The sequence below is a fragment of the Lutra lutra genome, chromosome 11, assembly GCF_902655055.1.
Source record: "Lutra lutra chromosome 11, mLutLut1.2, whole genome shotgun sequence".
Classification (NCBI taxonomy): domain Eukaryota; kingdom Metazoa; phylum Chordata; class Mammalia; order Carnivora; family Mustelidae; genus Lutra; species Lutra lutra.
In genome coordinates this window covers 64,500,776-64,523,521 of record NC_062288.1, presented here as the reverse complement: position 1 = coordinate 64,523,521, position 22,746 = coordinate 64,500,776, and the positions used below count along the sequence as shown (strand labels likewise).

General features: G+C 37.4%; 1 protein-coding gene across 2 annotated transcripts in view; it reads right to left on the bottom strand.

Annotated features, from left to right (window-relative positions):
* Positions 1 to 22,746, bottom strand: part of BBS9 (Bardet-Biedl syndrome 9) — a 458,887-nt gene that overhangs the window by 213,323 nt on the left and 222,818 nt on the right. For both annotated transcript variants that reach the window (XM_047694606.1, XM_047694605.1), the window contains exon 18: positions 10,461 to 10,633. In XM_047694606.1, the coding sequence (XP_047550562.1) occupies positions 10,461 to 10,633 (173 nt within the window). The remainder of the gene's footprint in view (positions 1 to 10,460; positions 10,634 to 22,746) is intronic.

The window sequence follows — 22,746 nt, the reverse complement described above, 5'->3', positions numbered from 1 at the left end:
GTAACTAAAAAAAACAAAAAATAATTCTACACAGTTAAAAAAAATATATCTTAAGTAAAGTGACAGGACAGCAAACTGCAAAAAATAGTAGCAATACCCACAGAGACAAAAAGTCAAGCCCATAATATCTAGAAAGCACCTAAGAATCAAAAAGAAAAGGGCCAAAGTACAATACAAATCAGTAAGAAAAGAGTATCAATCAATAGAAAAAGGGACAAAATTCATAGAAAAGGTAATACAAATAAATAGCTCTCAAACAATATAGCCTCTGATCTAGCAAGCCCATTTCTAGAAATTTATCCTATAGGTATGCTTACAAAAAGTAATGTACATACAAGGATATTCATTATAGAATTATTTGTTCTGTTGTATTATAGTAAGATATTATTAATAATCAAAATACCCATCAATAGGGGAACAGCTTAAATAATAAGACTACTTTGCAGAACTATTAAGTACTAATATACAATGTTATCCAAAGATGCATTGAATGAAACAAAGCAAAAAACAAAAACAAAATACAGAATAGTATGTATAATATGCTACCATTCATTTACTTTTTAAAAAGAAATCTGGGGCACCTGAGTGGCTCAGTGGGTTAAAGCCTCTGCCTTCAGCTCAGGTCATGATCTCAGGGTCCTGGGATCAAGACCCACATCGGGCTCTCTGCTCCAGCAGGGAGCCTGCTTTCCCCTCTCTCTCTGCCTGTCTCTCTGCCTACTTGTAATCTCTGTCAAATAAATAAACAACAAAAAAAATCTTTAAAAAGAAATCTGTACATTAACACAGTTGTGACTGCATATAATAGTTCTAAAAATATACACAAGAAATGGGACACTAAAAGTTGCTCCTAAAGAGGAAACTGAGTAGTTGGAAGATAAGGATAAAAAATAGACTCTTTTTGGAGTCAAGATGGCGGAGAAGTAGCAGGCTGAGACGACATCAGGGAGCAGGAGATCAGCCAGATAGCTTATCAAACCATTGCGAACACCTACAAATCCAATGGGAGATCAAAGAGAAGAAGAGCAACAATTCTAGAAACAGAAAATTGATCACTTTCTGAAAGGTAGGGCCGGCAGAAAAGTGAATCCAAAGCAACGAAGATAGACCACGGGGCGGGGAGGGAATGGCTCCCAGCAAGCAGTGTAAAAACGGAGCACAAAATCAGGACTTTTTTTAAAAGTCTGCTCCACTGAGGGACATCGCTCCAGAGGCTAAACTGGGGTGAAGCCCACGCGGGGTCAGCATAGCCCCAGGTCCCGTGGGGTCACAGAAGGACCGGGGGTATCTGAGTGTCGCAGAGCTCACAGGTATTAGAATGGGGAAGCCAGCTACAGAGACAAAGCCGAGGAGTGAGCTCTCAACCCAGGGTTACCTTGAACCGGTCACAGGCTGGATGAGCTGGGAGCGTGGCCAGAGGCCAGGGAGAAGGGAGTGATTGAGTGCTATTCTCCCAGTGCAGCCAGAGGCCAGAGAGACAGGAGTGATTGAGCGCTTTTCTCTGAGGGCGCAGTGAGTGGGGCCCCGAGCTCTCGGTTCCTCCAGGCCAGAGACTGGGAGGCCGCCATTATTATTCCCATCCTCTGGAACTCTACGGAAAGCCTTCAGGGAACAAAAGCTCCTGAAAGCAAACCCAAGTGGATTACTTAGCCTGGCCCCTGACAGAGGTGGGGCAATTCCGCCTCGGGCAAAGACACTTGAGAATCACTACAGGCTCCTCCCCCAGAAGATCAACAAGAAACGCAGCCAAGAACAAGTTCACTCACCAAGGAGAACAGCAGAATTCCAGAGGAGGAGAAAGCAAAGCAAGGAATTCATGGCTTTCTCCCCATGATTCTTTAGTCTTGCAGTAAATATATCTTTTTCCTTCTGCTAAATTTTTTTTAACTTTTTTTTTTTTTAAGATTTTATTTATTTGATAGAGAGACACAGTGAGAGAGGGAACACAAGCAGGGGGATTGGGTGAGGGAGAAGCAGGCTCCCCACTGAGCAGGGCATCTGATGCAGGACTCAATCCCAGAACCCTGGGATCATGACCTGAGCCAAAGGCAGACGCTTAATGACCGAGCCACCAACTTTTACCCTTCCCTCTTTTAACATTTTTTTAACTAGTTTATCTTAACAATACCTTTCAAAAAAAATAATAATCTTTTTTGAACCTTCATTATTATAGTCATATTTTATCCTCCATTATATCTAACTACATTTTTTTATACACATAGGGTTTTTTCTTCTAAATAATTTGGGGTGCAACTTCTCCTAATAGATCAAAATATACCCTAAATCTAGTTCCGGGCTTGTTCTAGTCTCCAGCCCGAGCAAATTCTCTCTACTTTCTTTTTCTTTATTCTCCCAACCAACTTACTTTATCAACTCATTTTTTAGAAATTAAAAAAAAATTTTTTTCTCATCTTTATAGGCTTATTCCATCCCTTCATTGTGTCTAACCTTGTATGTGTTTTTCATCCTTTAAAATTTTGGGAAGTAGTTTCTTCTAAGAGACCAAAATACTCCCAAAATTAAGTGAGTGACCCTGTTCTAGTCACCAGTCTAATATATATAGGTATGTGTGTGTATATATACACATACATATATATTTTTTTCTTTTTTAATATTTTTTCTTTATTTGTTTTCTTTTTTTAACTTTTTTTTTTTCTGAACTTCTTTTTTATCCCCTTTCTCACTCCCATGATTTGGGGTCTCTTCTGATTTGGATAAAGCACATTTTCCTGGGGTCTTTGCCACCCCTTTAGTATTTTGTTTTCTCCTTCATATATTATCTGGACAAAATGACAAGGCAGAAAAATTCACCACAAAAAAAAAAAAAAAAAAAAAAAACAAGAGGCAGTACCAAAGGCTAGGGACCTAATCAATACAGACATTGGTAATATGTCAGATCTAGAGTTCAGTATGATGATTCTCAAGATTCTAGCTGGGCTCAAAAAAGGCATGGAAGATATTAGAGAAACACTCTCCGAGAGATAAAAGCCCTTCCTGGAGAAATAAAAGAACTAAAATCTAACCAATGTAAAATAAAAAAAAAAAAAAAAAAAAAACTATTAGTGAGGTGCAATCAAAAATGGAAGCTCTTACTGCTAGGATAAATGAGTCAGAAGAAAGAATTAGTGATATAGAAGACCAAATGACAGAGAATAAAGAAGTTGAGCAAAAGAGAGACAAACAAATACTGGACCACAGGGAGAGCATTCGAGAAATAAGTGACACCATAAGACGAAACAACATTAGAATAATTGGAATTCAAGAAGAAGAAAGAGAGAGGGGAACAGAAGGTATATTGGAGAGAATTATTGTAGAGAATTTCCCTAATATGGCAAAGGGACAAGCATCAAAATCCAGGAGATGCAGAGAACCCCCTCAAAATCAATAAAAATAGGTCCACACCCCGTCAACTGATAGTAAAATTTACAAGTCTTAGCAACAAAGAGAAAATCCTGAAAGCAGCCCGGAAAAAGAAGTCTGTAACATACAAGGGTAAAAACATTAGATTGGCAGCAGGCTTATCCACAGAGACCTGGCAGGCCAGAAAGAACCGGCATGATATATTCAGAGCACTAAACGAGAAAAACATGCAACCAAGAATACTATATCCAGCTAGGCTATCATTGAAAATAGGAGGAGAGATAAAAAGAGTCCAGGACAAGCAAAAACTGAAAGAATTTGCAAACACCAAACCAGCTCTACAGGAAATACTGAAAGGGGTCCTCTAAGCAAAGAGAGACCCTAAGAGTAATAGATTAGAAAGGAACAGAGACAAAATACAGTAACGGTCACCTTACAGGCAATACAATGGCACTAAATTCATATCTCTCTTGGGCTAAATGCCCCAATCAAAACACAGGGTATTAGAATGGATAAAAAAACAAAACCCATCTATATGCTGCCTACAAGAAACTTATTATAGAACCGAAGACACCTCCAGATTTAAAGTGAGGGGCTGGAAAAGAATTTACCATGCTAATGGACATCAGAAGAAAGCTGGGGTGGCGATCCTTATATCAGATCAATTAGATTTTAAGCCAAAGACTATAATAAGAGATGAGGAAGGACATTATATCATACCCAAAGGATCTGTCCAACAAGAAGACCTAACAATTTTAAATATCTATGCCTCTAACATGGGAGCTGCCAACTATATAAAGCAATTAATAACAAAATCAAAGAAACACATCGACAATAATACAATAATTGTAGGGGACTGAACACTCCCCTCACTGAAATGGACAGATTATCCAAGCAAAAGATCAACAAGGAAATAAAGGCCATAAATGATACACTGGACCAGATGGACATCACAGATATATTCAGAACATTTCATCCCAAAACAACAGAATACACATTCTTTTCTAGTGCGCATGGAACATGTTCCACAATAGACCACATCCTGGGTCATAAATCAGGATTCAACCGGTATCAAAAGATTGGGATCATTCCCTGCATATTATCAGACCACAATGATCTGAAGCTAGAACTCGATCACAAGAGGAAATTTGGAAAGAACCCAAATACATGGAGACTAAACAGCATCCTTCTAAAGAATGAATGGGTCAACCAGGAAATTAAAGAAGAATGGAAAAAATTCATGGAAACAAATGATAATGAAAACACAATGGTTCAAAATCTGTGGGACACAGCAAACGCAGTCCTGAGAGGAAAAAATATAGCAATACAAGCCTTTCTCAAGAAACAAGAAAGGTCTCAAATACACAACCTAAACCTACACCTGAAGGAGCTGGAGAAAGAACAACAAAGAAAGACTAAACCCAGCAGGAGAAGAGAAATCATAAAGATCAGAACAGAAATCAATGAAATAGAAACCAAAAAGACAATAGAACAAATCAACAAAACTAGGAGCTGGTTCTTTGAAAGAATTAATAAGATTGATAAACCCTGGCCGGACTTATCAAAAAGAAAAGAGAAAGGACCCAAATAAATAAAATCATGAATGAAAGAGGAAAGATCAAAACCAACACCAAAGAAATACAAACAATTATAAGAACATACTATGAGTAACTCTATGCCAACAAATTCGACAATCTGGAAGAAATGGATACATTCCTAGAGACATATAAACTACCACAACTAAAACAGGAAGAAATAGATAACCTGAACAGACCCATAACCAGTAAGGAGATTGAAAGAGTCATCAAAAATCTCTAAACAAACAAAAGCCCAGGGCCAGATGGCTTCCCAGAGGAATTCTACCAAACATTTAAAGAAGAATTAATTCCTATTCTCCTGAAACTGTTCCAAAAAATAGAAATGGAAAGAAAACTTCCAAACTCATTTTATGAGGCCAGCATCACCTTGATCCCAAAACCAGATAAGGATCCCATCAAAAAAGAGAATTACAGACCAATATCCTTGATGAACACAGATGCGAAAATTCTCACCAAAATACTAGCCAATAGGATCCAACAGTATATTAAAAGGATTATTCAACACGACCAAGTGGAATTTATTCCAGGGCTGCAAGGTTGGTTCAACATCCACAAATCAATTAATGTGATACAATACATTAATAAAAGAAAGAACAAGAACCATATGATACTCTCAATAGATGCTGAAAAAGCATTTGACAAAGTGCAGCATCCCTTCCTGATTAAAACTCTTCAAAGTGTAGGGATAGAGGACACATACCTCAATATTATCAAAGCCATCTATGAAAAACCCACCGCAAATATCATTCTCAATGGAGAAAAAGCTTTTCTGCTAAGGTCAGGAACACAGCAGGGATGTCCATTGTCACCACTGCTATTCAACATAGTACTAGAATATCAACAATAGCCTCAACAATCAGACAACAAAAAGAAATGAAAGGCATCCAACTTGGCAAAGAAGAAGTCAAACTATCACTCTTTGCAGATGATGTGATACTATATGTGGAAAACCCAAAGACTCCACTCCAAATCTACTAGAACTTGTACAGGAATTCAGTAAAGTGTCAGGATATAAAATCAATGCACAGAAATCAGTTGCATTTCTATACACCAACAACAAGACAGAAGAAAGAGAAATTAAGGAGTCCATCCCATTTACAACTGCACCCAAAACCATAAGATACCTAGGAATAAACCTAACCAAAGAGGCAAAGAATCTATACTCAGAAAACTATAAAGTCCTCATGAAAGAAATTGAGGAAGACACAAAGAAATGGAAAAATGTTCCATGATCATGGATTGGAAAAACAAATATTGTGAAAATGTCTATGCTACCTAAAGCAATCTACACATTTAATGCAATCCTTATCAAAATCCCATCCATTTTTTTCAAAGAAATAGAACAAATAATCCTAAAATTTATATGGAACCAGAAAAGACCTCGAATAGCCAAAGGAATATTGAAAAAGAAAGCCAAAGTTGCTGGCCTCACAATTCCGGACCTCAAGTTCTATTACAAAGCTGTCATCATCAAGACAGCATGGTACTGGCACAAAAACAGACACATAGATCAATGGAACAGAATAGAGAGCCCAGAAATAGACCCTCAACTCTGTGGTCAACTAATCTTCGACAAAGCAGGAAGGAATGTCCAATGGAAAAAAGACAGCCTCTTCAACAAATGGTGTTGGGAAAACTGCACAGCCACATGCAGAAAAATGAAATTGGACCATTTCCTTACACCACACACGAAAAAATAGACTCAAAATGGATGAAGGACCTCAATGTGAAAAAGGAATCCATCAAAATCTTTGAGGAGAACACAGGCAGCAACCTCTTTGACCTCAGCCGCAGCAACTTCTTCCTAGGAACATCGCCAAAGGCAAGGGAAGCAAGGGCAAAAATGAACTATTGAGACTTCATCAAGATCAAAAGCTTTTGCACAGCAAAGGAAACAGTCAACGAAACCAAAAGACAACTGACAGAATGGGAGAAGATACTTGCAAACGACATATCAGACAAAGGGCTAGTATCCAAAATCTTATAAAGGGCTCAGCAAACTCAACACCCAAAGAACAAATGATCCAATCAAGAAATGGGCAGAGGACAGGAACAGACATTTCTGCCAAGACGACATCCAGATGGCCAACAGACACGTGAGAAAATGCTCCACAGCACTCGGCATCAGGGAAATACAAATCAAAACCACAATGAGATACCCCCTCACACCAGTCAGAATGGCTAAAATTAACAAGTCAGGAAATGACAGATGCTGGCGAGGATGCGGAGAAAGGGGAACCCTCCTACACTGTTGGTGGGAATACAAGCTGGTGCAACCACTCTGGAAAACAGCGTGGAGGGCCTCAAAAAGCTGAAAATAGAGCTACCCTATGACCCAGCGATTGCACTACTGGGTATTTACCCTAAAGATACAAACGTGGTGCTCCGAAGGGGCACGTGCACCTGAATGTTTATAGCGCAATGTCCACAATAGCCAAACTAAGAAAAGAACCTAGATGTCCACCAACAGATGAATGGATAAAGAAGATGTGGTATATATACACAATGGAATACTATGCCGCCATCAAAAGAAATGAAATCTTGCCATTTGCGACGACGTGGATGGAACTAGAGGGTATTATGTTAAGCGAACTAAGTCAATCGGAGAAAGACAACTATCATATGATCTCCCTGATATGAGGAAGTGGAGATGCAATGCAGGGAGGGCCTGGGGGGTAGGAAAAGAATAAATGAAACAAGATGGGATCGGGAGGGAGACAAACCATAAGAGACTCAATCTCACAAAACAGGCTGAGGGTTGCTGGGGGGAGGGGGGTTGGGAGAGGGTGGTGGGGCTAGGGACATTGGGGAGGGTATGTGATATGGTGAGTGCTGTGAAATATGTAAACCTGGTGATTCGCAGACCTGTACCCAGGGATAAAAATATATGTTTGTAAAAAAATTTAAAAATTAATTTAAAAATAGACTCTTTTTACTATAACTCTTCTCATAATCTTTGAATTTAATATTATTAAAATAAAAGAAGCTAGTGAGAGTCACAGAGTAGAAGGAACACTCCATGAAATCAGATTATATAAACTGCTAATTCAACTATACAAAACAATCATCAACTAGTCTTAAACAACATTTTCAAAATGTTCAGAAATCAGGGGCACCTGGGTGGCTCAGTCAATCCAATTCTTGATTTCAGCTCAGGTCATGATGTCAGGGTCCTGAGATTCAGCCCTACGTCTGTCTCTGGCTGACTGTGGAACCTGCTTAAAATTCTCTTTCTTCCTCTCCCTCTGCCCCTCACCCTCCACAACCCTCCATCCTCCACTGCCTCCCTCAACCACACTCTCTCCCCCTCTCAAAAAAAAAATAAATAAAAGGTTCAGAAATTAAACATATTACAATTTACATTTCTTATATCAAACAAAACTTCCTTTTTAGTGTATGCATTCTCCAGACACATGACTACCCAAAAAAAAAAAAGAAACATATTGTATTTTGTATTGTTTTATTACTTGAAATTGTATTACTGTCTTTTAATCCCAATTTTAGAAGCACTAAGTAACTAACTAAACCAAAGAATATTCTCTTGAAGGGCAGAGGTGGGGGGAGTTCATTACCAAAAGTTAAATGATTTTTTTAAATAACTAAATTTTTTAAAAAGAATATTAGCCTGATTATCATAATATACTTTTAATAATATAATTTCTAGCTATAATATTTTATTTACTAAATTCATGAAACACACAAAAATTAAGAAGACAGTTTCAATACTGACACATCAGCCAGGTTACTCCATTGAATGTGTAACCAGACATCAGTGATTGAAATGTTTTCATGTCTCAGAATTTCAACATTTAACAAGTATTGCTCCAAGGGCCAAGCATTGCTCTAGATATAACAATGAATAAAACAGACAAAAATTCCTACCTTCCTGGAGCTAACACTAAGGGACACTAGAATTCCAAAAGCTATCTTAATTCAAAAGATTAAAATCACATCTTTTTTAAAAAAAGCAGAAAGTGGGGCCAGAGAGAAAGGAAATATAATAATGCTTTTTAAGACTGTGTAACAAAAGGAAGTGCCTATAGTTCATCATGTTCCCTAAACCCCTCCCCGAAAGAAAAAGCCCCTGATATTGAAACTCCAGAGATTTACTAGCCAGCAAATAAGGGTGGGGGGCTGTATGTCAAACTTATAGTCAATCAGAATCTAATATTTTGTGTTTTAAATATTACAGATACATAATTAGTATAGTCTTTTTGTGGTCTCTTCCATAAACCACTAGATCCCAGTTTTGCACAGTGACACAGGAATTTTTTAAAATATATCCTAGAGGACTGCAAAGGTTCTCAATCCTTAAAATACCTAAATATATTCCCTAAATGTAAATTTTGGTGCCATGATTTGGCCACAAGCATACTGTCCTATAAAATACTATCAGCACAGATGAAAGATAACCCAAGTAAGCTCAATTAATTTGATAACGAGATGTTGTGACTGTATGCAGTGAAATTTTCCCTTCATGTTCATACTCTACCAAAAGAAGAAGTCTTTAGAGGTTAAAGTCAATGTTCTTAGAATGTCAAAGGGATTGAACTACATAGAATGTTCATGAGACATGACATACTCACTCTGTCATGCACACATCACACATTGTTGTTTATATACTGAATTGCCAAAACCTACTGATTCCTTAAAAAGTAGTTATGCTAGAGAACCAATGCTTCCTTGAATAATGTTCAAAATCCTTTTGAAATCTGCAACCCCACCAGCCCTTGTAATTGCCTACAGGGTCTATTTATGGGCAAATAAGTAAATAGAATATGGTGAATTTTTTTTTAACACATGAGATTTTTAAAATAATGACTGTCATTTGTCCAGTTCATTTACCAAATATAACTCCTATTTCCAAATATAAAATCAGTCTTCAAAGAATGAAGATTTTATCCCATCATGATACTCAGGACAATCTAACACAGGCTCTTTCACAGAAGAAATGCAAAAATATTTGGGCAACACAGTCACTGTCAGATCTCATTTGTTTAGACATTTAATCATTCAGCATTTACTAAGTGCCCATTGTGCCAGATACTAAAGAATATTTTATGTGGTTAACCCTCATTCAGATGCAGAAGTTCTGATGTGCTTGTTAAAAAAGAAAAGGAAAAATCACTTTACTTTATAATCACACCTCATTTATGACCTGCTAGAATTAGTTAGCCAAATGGCTGTTGATAAGCTCAAATAGTTTTAACACTGGGTTATTGGGGTCAAAGGCTAAGTCCCCATGTGGGACAATTAAATCAGCTCTGTTCTGAAGCCAGACCACATGCTTAGCTCCAGGCAGTCACTCTGTTGATGTCTGTAAGTGATCACAAACTGGGCAAGAGGGCAGGAACAGATACACAAAATCTACCAACCACATAAAATAACTACATGAGGCATTTGATATAATAGCCAAGAATACTAGAATTCTTTCCTTTGTAGCATCTCCTCTCTTTCATACAGAGAAAAATTGCAGGTAATGTTAGTTATGATAGTACACACCTCAAAATGATGATCAATCAACTCAAAATATTCTTGAAGGGGCACAGATCCAGAAAACGAACAGGCAAAATCTTTGATTCCCTGTTTTTCAAAATATTCCTGAAGGCGGATAATAAGTTCATTTGTTATGAGCCAAAGATCTTCAAACTGTTCACTCTGAATGCGATACCGTTCTGAGAGAGAAAATAATTAAGGAAAAATGCTTATTAACACATAATTACTAGCTGAAACTATGTGAATTATCACTAACTCTGATATAAATACCATAAATTGTATTTTTGGAATACAAATATGATTTCTAGTGCTTTTATTGCAGTTTTCTACATCAACCACTTAACATTTTCAAATTTAATTCCAAAGGCTTGTGGTTACATTAGCAAGCTGCAGAGTATGGTACTTTTCCCTGTTTCTTATCATAGGTTTCAATACAATAAAATACAAAAAAAATTTAAAAAAAATAAAAAAAATTTTTAAAAATGCAAAATTTAGTCCTTCTAAGAAAGAAAGAAAGAAAGAGAGAGAGAGAAAAAGAGAGAGAGAAAGAGGGGAAAAGGAAGCAAGCAAGCTAGCTTTGTTTATAAGGTTAAAAAAAAAGCCTGCAAAAGTATAATATGGTATTCATTAAATTTTTCAGAATATTGATGTGAAATAAAACTTACACTGTAGAAAGTCCCTCACATCCTAGACATTGTAGCCAGCTTAAATCCCTGTAATCATGATCAAAGTTTTCTCTTTTTCTAATAGTTCTTTTATTTATATTTGTAATCAGACTCTTCCCTAAATATAAACATTGCTTCCCTCCATTAGCTGAAACCTCAGCTCCAAGAAAGCCTAATTCCTATCCGCCCCCCCGTTTAATGACGACAACAATGATGACAAAGGTGACAATAACTACATCTATGATAAGAGCATCTGTTATTTGTTGAGTGCCAACTATGAACCAAGCACTGATTGCAACAACCTCTTTTTAATAAAAAGGAAAACCACACAAAGAATTTCAGACACTCATCTAAGGTCACAAAGCAAATTCAATGTCAGAGCTAGAGTTCATGATATATACCCTTTTCTCCTATCTAAATCCTACCTACTCTTCAAGACCTGGCTTCAAGCCTACGTACCCCAAGAAATCTTCTCTACCATCCACAGCAAACACTAATGTGTAGTAGGCACTGTCTTGAGCATTCTGCAGTCACTCTCTGGTTTAAACCTCAATACCCCTATGGAGAAATTATGTTATCCCTATTTTACAGAAGAGTTTAAATAATCTGTAAGGTCATCTAGCCAGATAATAATAGGACAGGGATTAGAACTCTAGCCATTAATCCAAAGATTAGCTATTAATCTTAACCACATTACAGTATTCTTTCTCTTTGAATTTATCTAGAGATTTAGTACGTCTACTATTAGTACGTTTATTATGCATTTTATAACCATGCATTTTTTAAATTAACTTTTTTTTTTAAAGATTTTATTTATTTATTTGACAGAGAGAAATCACAAGTAGACAGAGAGGCAGGCAGAGAGAGGGAGGGAAGCAGGCTCCCTGCCGAGCAGAGAGCCTGATGTGGGACTCGATCCCAGGACCCTGAGATCATGACCTGAGCCGAAGGCAGCGGCTTAACCCACTGAGCCACCCAGGCGCCCAAATTAACTTTTAATTTTAGAACAATTTTAGATTTACAGAAAAATTATGAAGATTATACAGAGTTCCCACACACCCTTCACCTGGTTTCCCCAATTATTATCTGACAGTATTATGTACATTTATTATGACTAATGAATGCAAACAGATACCCTGGGCCATTAAGTAAAGTTAAAGTTAAGTGGATTACACTGATCGGTTTTCGGACACTGAATCAGCATTGCATACCTGGAATAAATCCCATTTGGTCAGGGTGTATACTTTTTCTTATTCCTATTTAACTTTCCATGTGATTATATTCCGTTTCTCCAAGAGATTATAAACTCTTGGAGAGTTTATATATTGGTTCCCCTATAGTATAGAGGAACCAATTCCCCTATTCTATGTAATTCACCAGTTATTAAGCATCTGTTATGTACAATTTCATAAAGAAATGCATGTTAGGAATACAAAGATGAAGTCAGTCTCCTTGAGTAAGGAGTCTAAGGTCTTGCTAAGGTAGCATGACACATGAACATGTAAAATATTTATTATATTCCTCATCATACCTTGACAAATTCTATAAATATATGTCATCTCTAAATTGATTATTAGGACTTCAATTTGTCATCCTCCACCAGAATTCAAAAATATATCTCTTCTCATTCTCCTAGTCATCTCTCTTTCAATTATATAAAGAATAAAATACACTGGATATGCCTGCCATAGCATATGGCAAAAACCCTGATGTTTTCTGCTATCATATAATTTCTCCTGGATTGTCCCCCAGCTCTCCCCTCACCATAGTCTTATTCTGGATTCTGATTTCTGCCCACAGTGCTGATCAGATGATTTCCTCATTTCTCCCATCAAAGAGAACAGGGCTTTTACCTTTCTTTACAATTGTCACTGGATGGTTAATTCTCTAAGAACAAAAAGAGCACAACTGTGGTGGGGCAGGAGTAAAGAGGTAGAAGAATAATGATGACAAAATACAGTATTAGAATTCTCTAAATCTAAGGTCCTATCTAAGCTAAACTTGGGAGCCAACATATTAATCTCAGACTGGTATTTATTCACTCTTTCAATTATTTACGCAACTCAGCGCAAGATACTGGAAATAAAACCATGAATACAGCAAAAGCCTTTGTCCTCAAGGAGTTCACTGCAGACCTGGAAAAATGGAGTAATGGGGCAAGAGTAAACACTGTTTCTGCCATTACTGATCCAGGGATACTTCATGAAGGTTGATGTTGCCACAAAAGTGCCAGGACTTCCCCACAAGGGATACATTCCTATTTTCAAGTATGTGATGGTCTATAACATAGCAGAAGAGTTGGACAATAACAAAGGAGCTGCAAAGGACAGAAGGCACAGTAAGTATTGTGTAATAATTACAGATATTTGTAGAGTTAGCTGCCTTAGGAGGTAGGGAACAATCTCACTCCATTGGAAGCATTTAAAGCTCAGAGCTCGTTGGCATTTGGTGGTTTCTTGAAAATCTCCTTGAGAATTTTAGAACTCAATAGGGAAAAAAGACAGGTCATCTCACATACAAATCTGTCACTCCATCTGTCCTGGGACAGATATCTGGTGCCAGATCAGTGCTGCCTCCAGGTCCTGGCCATTTGTCCCTCCTAGGCAGATGTTTGGCTTCTGGCTCAGGACTGGCTCTAGGACCCTGTCTTTTTATGTGTCTGTCCATTTGGGCACAGCTGTTTGCCCAGCCGATAGCCCCTGCTTCCAGACCCAGGTACTACCCTAGGTCTTCTAGCGGAAAAATCTAAGCTGGGCCAGCTTCACCTCCTTTTGCAGCTTTGCGATCTCCCAAAACACTGGCTTCATATTTTTATGCAACAGGTCTTGCTGTATGTAGTAGATGAACATGACAAAATTGCACACTACAGTGATCCAAGCTAGAGAGGATGGTGAGATGTAGTTGTGGCTTTGAAAGTGCCAGAGCCAGATATGGTACTGGCAGGTTTCGGCACGTTATGGTGGCACTGCCACACTTAACTGTGTCCACTCTTACTGCAGCAATATCTGCAAAGCCATGGGCTAGATGGTGAGCATTTGTTGTCTTCCAGACTGGCCTACAACAGCACCAAGAAATCCCACACTATTAAGTCCAGACAACGGCCCACATCCTCTGGGTACACCCTTCCCAGGAAGGAATAGGGCTTGTTCATGATATGCAATTCCCTCCAGGCTTAGAACTCTGCAAAAAGGGCCATACCTATCTCCTTGTCCTCCTCATCCATGGCAACAGTATGTCCCATAGAGGGGCTCACGGCTGGGCAGAGGGAGCTGCTAGTGTTTCTGGTCCTAGTGGGGCCCAGTCTGAGCAGGGTTTAGCAGCTGTAAGTGGGGCTCATGGTTGGAAGAGGCTAGATGTGGATGTGATGACTTGTATCTTCAAGGCTGTCACCTCCACCCGCAGCATGTCAGTCAATTCTACCCACCACTTCCTTCAGCAGCTTTTCTGATGCCACCTATTTCATAAGAGCTTCTCATATCATTTTGTGGGCTTCCTCAGAAAGTCTGGCCATCAGCAACACCTCCAGCTCCTGCTCCAGGGGTTCCCACACCTCCCACAGTTGCTCATCATCCTCATTTTTCAGCTTCAGCTCCTTCTGGGCTATGTGAGCTCCTCCTTCAGGAGCTCAGAGCCCTGCCCTTCTTGTAAATCTCCATGGAGATTCTGTAGGAATACTTGTCAATAATATTAGAGAAGAGCTCCCTCCCAGGTTCATAATACTATGCAATATCCTTTACCATTCTCAGATCCTGAGATTCTGAAAGTGAAAAAACACAGTGCCTTAATAATGCTCATTTTAATAAAATTCTTAAAATGCTGCCTGCCACATGATAAGTACTCAATAAATGTTACCAACTATCATCATTGTCACCATTATTTCCTCATGTGTGTGTATTCTCAGTGATAAATTCTGATAAGTTTTCACACTAAATTTGGTGGGCAGACTTTCCTGAACATACCAGAATATGCTTTGTTTCAAGATTTTCTTGCCAGTATCTACCTGGACAATTTAACAGAAACTGGTATGATAAATCTTGTTAAAACACAGCACATAAAAACTGCTCACTTGGCTTCAGCCATACTAGCTTCCTCAGTGTCCCTGAAAGCGCATTCCTGCCTCAGGGCCTCAGGGTAGGGATTCCATCATAAACCTGGTTAGACCCACATAGAACCTAATTAACTCAGTAACTTCCAAAGAGTAGATATGAAAAAAAAAGTGGCTTTAATAAAATGTATTTTCCTTAGCAGAGAATTTGCTGTCACTTTAGATAAAGCTACAAAATTTTTACATAAACATTATAGTACTAATATTTCAAAGGAAATCTCATTCATTATGGTTCTAGAAGGATTCTGAATAGGCTTTACAAGCAGGTAGAAAAATCTGGGATGCAGTCTAAATACACGTAAAGAATAAAATGTCTTGTATATAAAATGAAATAAAACTATAGGAAAAGATTATTCCATTCAAGTATAATTTTCCAATACAAATGTGTGACAATTTACATACCCGAAAAGGCATGTACATAAACAACTCGAATTACTGTGACATATCTAAAAGAATTATATGCTGGCTCAACATGTTAAAAAAAAAAAAAACACACATTTCAAGATTCCTTGAATGAAGCAAAGGAGCAAACCCTGGATATCCATGTGAAGAGCATTCCAAGCCAGGGAAATGAGTATAAAAGCCCTGAGGTAGGAATGTGCTTTCAGGGACACTGAGGAAGCTAGTATGGCTGAAGCTGAGTGAGCAGTTTTTATGCTGCGCTGTAACAAGATTATCATACCAGTTTCTGTTAAATTGCCCACATAGATACTGGCAAGAAAATCTGGAAACAAGGCATATTCAGGTATGATCAGGAAAGTCTGCCCACCAAAGTTAGTAAGAAAATTTATCATAATTTATCACTGGGGGAACCATGGACAGGATTCTCAATAGAAAACCAACAGTAGCCCCAAGTTCAGCTGGCCAGGCGCTGACCGTTGATTGTGCAAGACAAATCCAATTAGCACCTATGCTAATGCCTCCTTGGAAGCGCTGGGCTTAGTGCACATTCACAGCTTACAATGGACTTTGGTGTTATATTTAGGATGTTGTGCCAAGAAAGGAAGCAGTGTCTAGAACTCTTCCCCAGAGAGGTAAAGTGTCTTGTCTCTGCTGCCTATAACCGGAACTCCTTTCCCCACCTGGCAGACAACAAAATCCCTCATCTGACAAAATGAAACATGGACAGGTCTAAACATTTCCCTTCTCCTTTCCTCAGGATTTAAATTACCTGAACAGAGGCCTACAAACTCTCTGAGAGACCCATCTCAATCCCTGTAGTGGGCAAACAAAGACTTCTGCTCTATAAAGATAAAGTAACAGAAAAGTCATACAGTGTGGTCAAAGCAAAGGGGCAAATGTGGGAAATGAAATGTAGCTCCCTTTACAGAAGGGCCACAAGGCAAAAATATCTTTGGTTGACAGTCTCAAGGACATTCAAGGTAACACTATATCTATTCATCCATTCAAAAGTTATGAAGTGTAAGTGCTGGAGAGACAACGGAGAACAACATCTACTGGTCCTGGTTTTTATCCTAGTGGTAAGGACAGAACATAAATAAGTAAACAACAAATACATAGTTACAAGTCATGAAAGAATTAGAATGCAGATGAAAACGGTGCTATAATAAAGACGAATGGGTCCTCTTTCTTGAGATACTATGGGTCACAGAAAGCTACACTAAGAAACTGACGTCAGTGGTAGTGTTAACAGTAAAAGTGATGAAAATAATACTAGCAGCTAAAATTTACCTGGCGCATATAGTATTGTTGGAAATTGCTACATGTTTTTGAGGGATTATTGCATTTGATTCTTACATAATATAATTGTACAGTTTTATCCCCATTATGTAGATGAAAATACAGGCATTGTTAATTTTTCCAAAGTCATTCAGACAAATTGTAAGGAGAACTGGGATTTCAACTATCAATTTGTGTCTAGACCCCACATTCCTCATCATTTTATCATAAAGTTTGGAGTTTAATGATGGGAAGAACAGTTTAGGTAGAAAGTGAGTGTTCTTAGATGAGGCTGGATATTAGGCTGGGGCCAGCACACACAGGAAAGACCGTAAAGGTTGGTAAAGAGTTTGGATAGCACTATAAACACAAAGGCTTTCAAGCTGGAGAGTGGCATGATATAATTTTGATTATCTCTTTCTTTGTTTTTACTACTAGAGATGCCAAGTAAAAAATGAATCAGAGAATTTTGAAGGGGTGGGGGGTGGGAGGTTGGGGGCACCAGGTGGTGGGTATTGTAGAGGGCACGGATTGCATGGAGCACTGGGTGTGGTGCAAAAATAATGAATACTGTTATGCTGAAAAAAATAAAAAATTAATAAGAAAATGAATCAGAGGGGCGCCTGGGTGGCTCAGTGGGTTAAGCCTCTGCCTTCGGCTCAGGTCATGATCCCAGGGTACTGGGATCGAGCCCCGCATTGGGCTCTCTGCTCAGCAGGGAACCTGCTTCCTTCTCTCTCTCTGCCTGCCTCTCTGCCTACTTGTGATCTCTGTCTGTCAAATAAATAAATAAAATATCTAAAAAAAAAAAGAAAGAAAAAGAAAATGAATCAGAAAGGGGCCAGAACAGACTGATAGGACATTGTAACAATGATCCAGGTCACAGATGGTGGTTGCATGTGTAATAATTAGATGCATCATGTTAGGAAGAAAATCCTATATTTCTCTAGTCTTGTCCTCTGATCAAAACTTAAAATCTAGTAAATTTTTAAATCTGTGACTTCAGTACAAACAAATGATTGAATCTTCAATTTTTTTCATGTACACAAATGGGAAAATAAAACATACCTCACAAGGTTAGTATGAAGATCAAATATAATACTGTATGGAAGAGACTTATACAAATGCAATTTAAGTTTATATTTTAAATTTAGACCAAGCAAATTAGATGTTCAAAAAATATTGGTTGTTAAAATTAAAACTGATACAAAAAGTATGGAGTAAAACAAGTGAAAAATCTAAAGCTCAATGAAAAACTCAAACATAATTAAAATTCCAGATACCCAGCACGTCCCTGCTATAGACTGAATTTTGTGTCCTGTCCAAAATCTGCATGTTAAATCTTAAGGTCCAAAGCAGTGGTACTTGTAATTGGGGCCTCTGGGTGATAAGACCATGGGAGTGGAGCCTTCATGAATGGCATTAGTGACCTTATAAAAGAAACTCCAAAGAGCGCCCTTGCCCCTTCTGCCCTGTGAGGACGTAGCAAAAAGACAGACTTCTGTGAAGCAAGAAGTAGGCTCCCATCAGACACCCAATCTACTGGCACCTTGATCTTGGACTTTGCAGCCTCAAGAACTGTGAGAAATACATTACTGTTGTACAAAAGCCACCCAGTCTATGGTGTTTTGTTTTAACAACCCAAATGCACTGAGACAGAACTCTACTGTGACCAACTATAGTAATGTCACTAAATAATAGAAATGTAAAAAAACATAATAAACATTTAAATAGGTGTGATATTTTCTGTAACTTTAGCATTTTGGCTTCAATTATTTTCTAGTTTTCACCAACACATTCAGGGAAAAAAAGAAAACTAAAATTTTTTGCAATGAAAAATTTTACAATTAGACTTAAGATTTAGAAATAGAAACACAATATTTTAAGTTGATTTTTTTCAGATTACCAAAAATCAACAAGAATCAGTAAATTAAAGATTTATAAGGCATTATCTTTATTATTAAGCATTTTCTCAGTATTAGTACTCCAAGGTGGTTAATATTGCCCTGGAGACTTTCCAGAGTACACATTTCATGGAACGGAGGAATAAAAATTTCTATTTATAATATAACATAAAAGAAGAAAGTTGTATTTTAAAATACACCCTTACAATATTCGTAATTAAAATAGCTGCCAAAATGAACATTCAATTTTTTTTTTATCTCTTTTCCTTTGCATCTTGTAATAGCAGCTCAGTGGAAATAACCACTTCAGCCTCCAAATGAAACAAATTTGGATAATTGGAGTCTAGTCAATTGCCATTCCACTCTACTACAAATGGAGAAAATAATATATTTAACTAAACAGGGCACAAAAATGTATCTTGTCAGTCTCTATTCATGTCAGAACATCTGAAGTTCATCAATATAAATAATGTTTGTAGTCATATTATAAACAATGCAGAAATGTAATTTATGCTATTTGGAAATTTTAAAATGTGAGCTAGATAAGCAGATGAATGCTTTTTAAACCAAAAAGTTGGAGGAAGTAATATAAACAATTTCAGTAGATATTAGTATAATATTCTAAATATACAACTCCTTCAGTATTCGTAGAAACTATGGATGACTTCTCTAAGTTTACTTTTCAAGAAGCTTTTTCCAATCTGGATTTATATAATATTTCCATTGCCCCTTGGTAATACTGCTAAGAAATTCTAAAATAAATCTTAACAGTCATATTATATTGATGAATCACTGTATATGTTAGATTTGATCATTATATTTATCTCTAAATTTCTGGCTTCATTAATGGATAGGGGCATCTTAGTGGCTCAGTTGGTTAAGTATCCAACTCTTGATCTCAGCTCAGGTCTTGATCTCAGGGTCATGAGTTCAAACCCTGTGTTAGGCTCAGAGCCCACTTAAAAAAATTAGTAAGTAAAAATTGAAATTTAAAAAAAAAAAAAGACTCTCACAGAGCCCTACTATATGAACTTCCAGGCACAGAAGAAAATTTACTGATCTCTAAAACCCCATGCTTTAATAATCTTCTCCTCTTTCTGAAATGCTTTCCACCTAATAATCTCCTATTCATTCCTCAAGATCCTTTACAAATAAAGTCTCATGGAACATTATCCTTTGGGTTCCAACTGCACCTAAAGTGTACTTCTGTAAGTTTACCAAATATTCTACTATCAACTCTCTATCTCTCCCATTAGTTCAGGAGCTCCACAGGAGCCATGACAGTCTTTATATCTACTATGTCTGCTGAATGAAAAATGAACAAAGGTATAGCCTACTCAGATGAAACAGAGAAAGACCCTTACTTTCCTTGTTCTAAATATATTTTGGTTAACACAGTTCAAGACCATATATGCTTCTTTGGGGCAGGTACAAAAAGAAAGCCTTTTTCAAGGCCCAATCCTATTCACACATGACTATAATTTTTTCGTTATATCTGAAAGCAAAATAATCAAAACAGACAAGCAAACGACTTTTACATTTGACATTAATCAATCTAATCGCTCTTTCCAGTATGTTAAAATCTTTCAATAGAAAAGTTCTTTTCACTAGAAAAGTTCACTGTATTAGCTATCTTTCCCATTTTCCAACAGCCTACCTGAGGCTACATAAATTTGCTACTTGCAATTGCTTAGCCCTACTTGTGACATTGAGAAGTACATTTTTACTCAGTATTCATTGCTAACTATCAGTTTAGCATGGCACAAAATTCTAATATGAAAATCATTTCCTTCAGATCTTGGGGGAAATTTTCCATTGTCCTCTAATATCCAAGGATTTTGCTGATAAGTTAAACTGCTTTCTTGATTCATCTTCCTTATGTAGCTTTTTTCCCTTTCTAATCATAGAGGATATGCTCTGAATCCTTAGTGCTCTAAAATTTCACAATAATATATCTGAATATGCTTCTTTTTCTCCTTCATTGTACTAACATCAAACAGGCTCTTTCAATATCTACAACTGTGACACCTCATTTCCTTGAAAGCTCTGTCTCCATTGGTCTTCTCCCATCTTCACAATCTACTCCCCAAGGTCATACTTTGTCTGATTACCTTATCTTTATCAGAATCTGCAGTTCCTCTGAACCCTGACATCAACCTTTCATTCATTCTCTGACCACCACCTTTTGTTCTTCTAGTTCAGTTGTTCTACAACTCCCACTATGTCACTTCTTCAACCTTATTAAGACTCGTGATCCAATTAACCCATTAATTTTTCATCATATATCAGTTTTCTCTGATCTTTATTTATTAATTTTTCACTATGTTTCAGTTTAATCTTTATTTCTCTTAACAGCTTAGATTTGGTGGTCCATCATTATAATCATTCTCACAAAAATATTTTACTTGCTGTAAAATTATCTGGTTCAAAGTCCTAGTCCTGACGTTAGTTGCCTGAATGCTAATAAACAAATCATTGCCAGAGAAAATTGTCTAAGCATGACTTGGTTTCACTTCAAAATTCAGGAACTAAAACTTCAAATGGGTACTCAAAATTGCCTTATCCTTTCATGAGTTTTCTTTTTTATTCTCCAAAACACCAATGTTATACTTTTTTTTTTTCCCCCAAATTTAGTCACCATCAGAGTTCCTTTATCATCCTGACAACTAATTTACAAAACCTCTCTGGATCTACATACATCTAATCCCTCCTGTCACAGTAAAGTTACAAAGGCCTAACGTTCAATCTCTCCTGTCCCCAAGCTCTGTAACCCACATCCTTTCCCCTCAAGGACTCCATTGCTTTGTGAGTCCCCCTTCTTTTTCCTGATCATCAGCCTCTCCCACTGAACTCAATCTTTTCAATTATTATTGAACCATGTTCTAATTGTGCTCATTTTAAAACAAACAAACAAACAAACAAAAAGGGCACCGGGGTGGCTCAGTCAATTAAGCATATACCTTTGTCTCAGGTCATGATCCCATGGTCCTAGGACAGAGTCCCACATCAGGCTCCTTGGTCAGCAGGGAGCCTGCTTCTCCCTCTGCCTCTGCCTGCCACTCCCCCTGCCTCTGCCCGCTGTTACCCCTGATTGTGCTCTCTGTCAAATAAATAAATAAAATCTTCTTTAAAAAATTAAAAAATAAATTGAAACAAACCCCACAACTCCTTCCAGCTACATTTTACTTCTGAATTACTGAAGTTTGGTTGTCTAGTTCTTTTTTTTTTAAGACTTTATTTATTTTAGAGAGAGCATGAGCAGAGGGGAAAGGCAGAGGGAGAGGGGGTGGGAGGGAGAGAAACAGGCTCTTAGCTGAGCAAGAGCCCCATGTGGGACTGTATCCCAGGACCCTGAGATCATGACCTGAGTCAAAGGCAGATGCCTAACAGACTGAGACACCCAGATGCCCTTTGGTTGTCCAGTTCTTAGTGAAAATACTAGATACTAAAAACTTGCAATGCCAGATACGCTAAATTTATCCTTGGATTAAGCTGCTGCTCAGACTGCACTGATTTGGGCTGAGACAGTAATATATTTAGTAAATTGAGTTCATCATTATTTTTAAAGCTCTAGGAAATTTGTTACTCATAAGTTGTAATTACTAACATTATAATTATAAAAATAAGCTATAGAGACATTACTGAAGAAGTTGTCCTTGTTAATTCAGAAATTTCATTCTGGACTCAGCATCAGTAATGGCTGTGCATCTACTAAACAACTTATTTGATTTTATCCCTTGAACATTTCTGAAAATTGGAACTAAAATGTTTTCTTATTATTTTGAGTCTGTACAGTGTATGTTTCTGAGTGTTACTCTTACTTATATCTTTATTAATTTCCTGCTCTTATTTTCTCTATTTCCTTCAACTATTTAGTTTCACCTTTCATATTTTGGAAACACATAAACTATTTTTAATCCTTGAAGAAACAAGTGGAA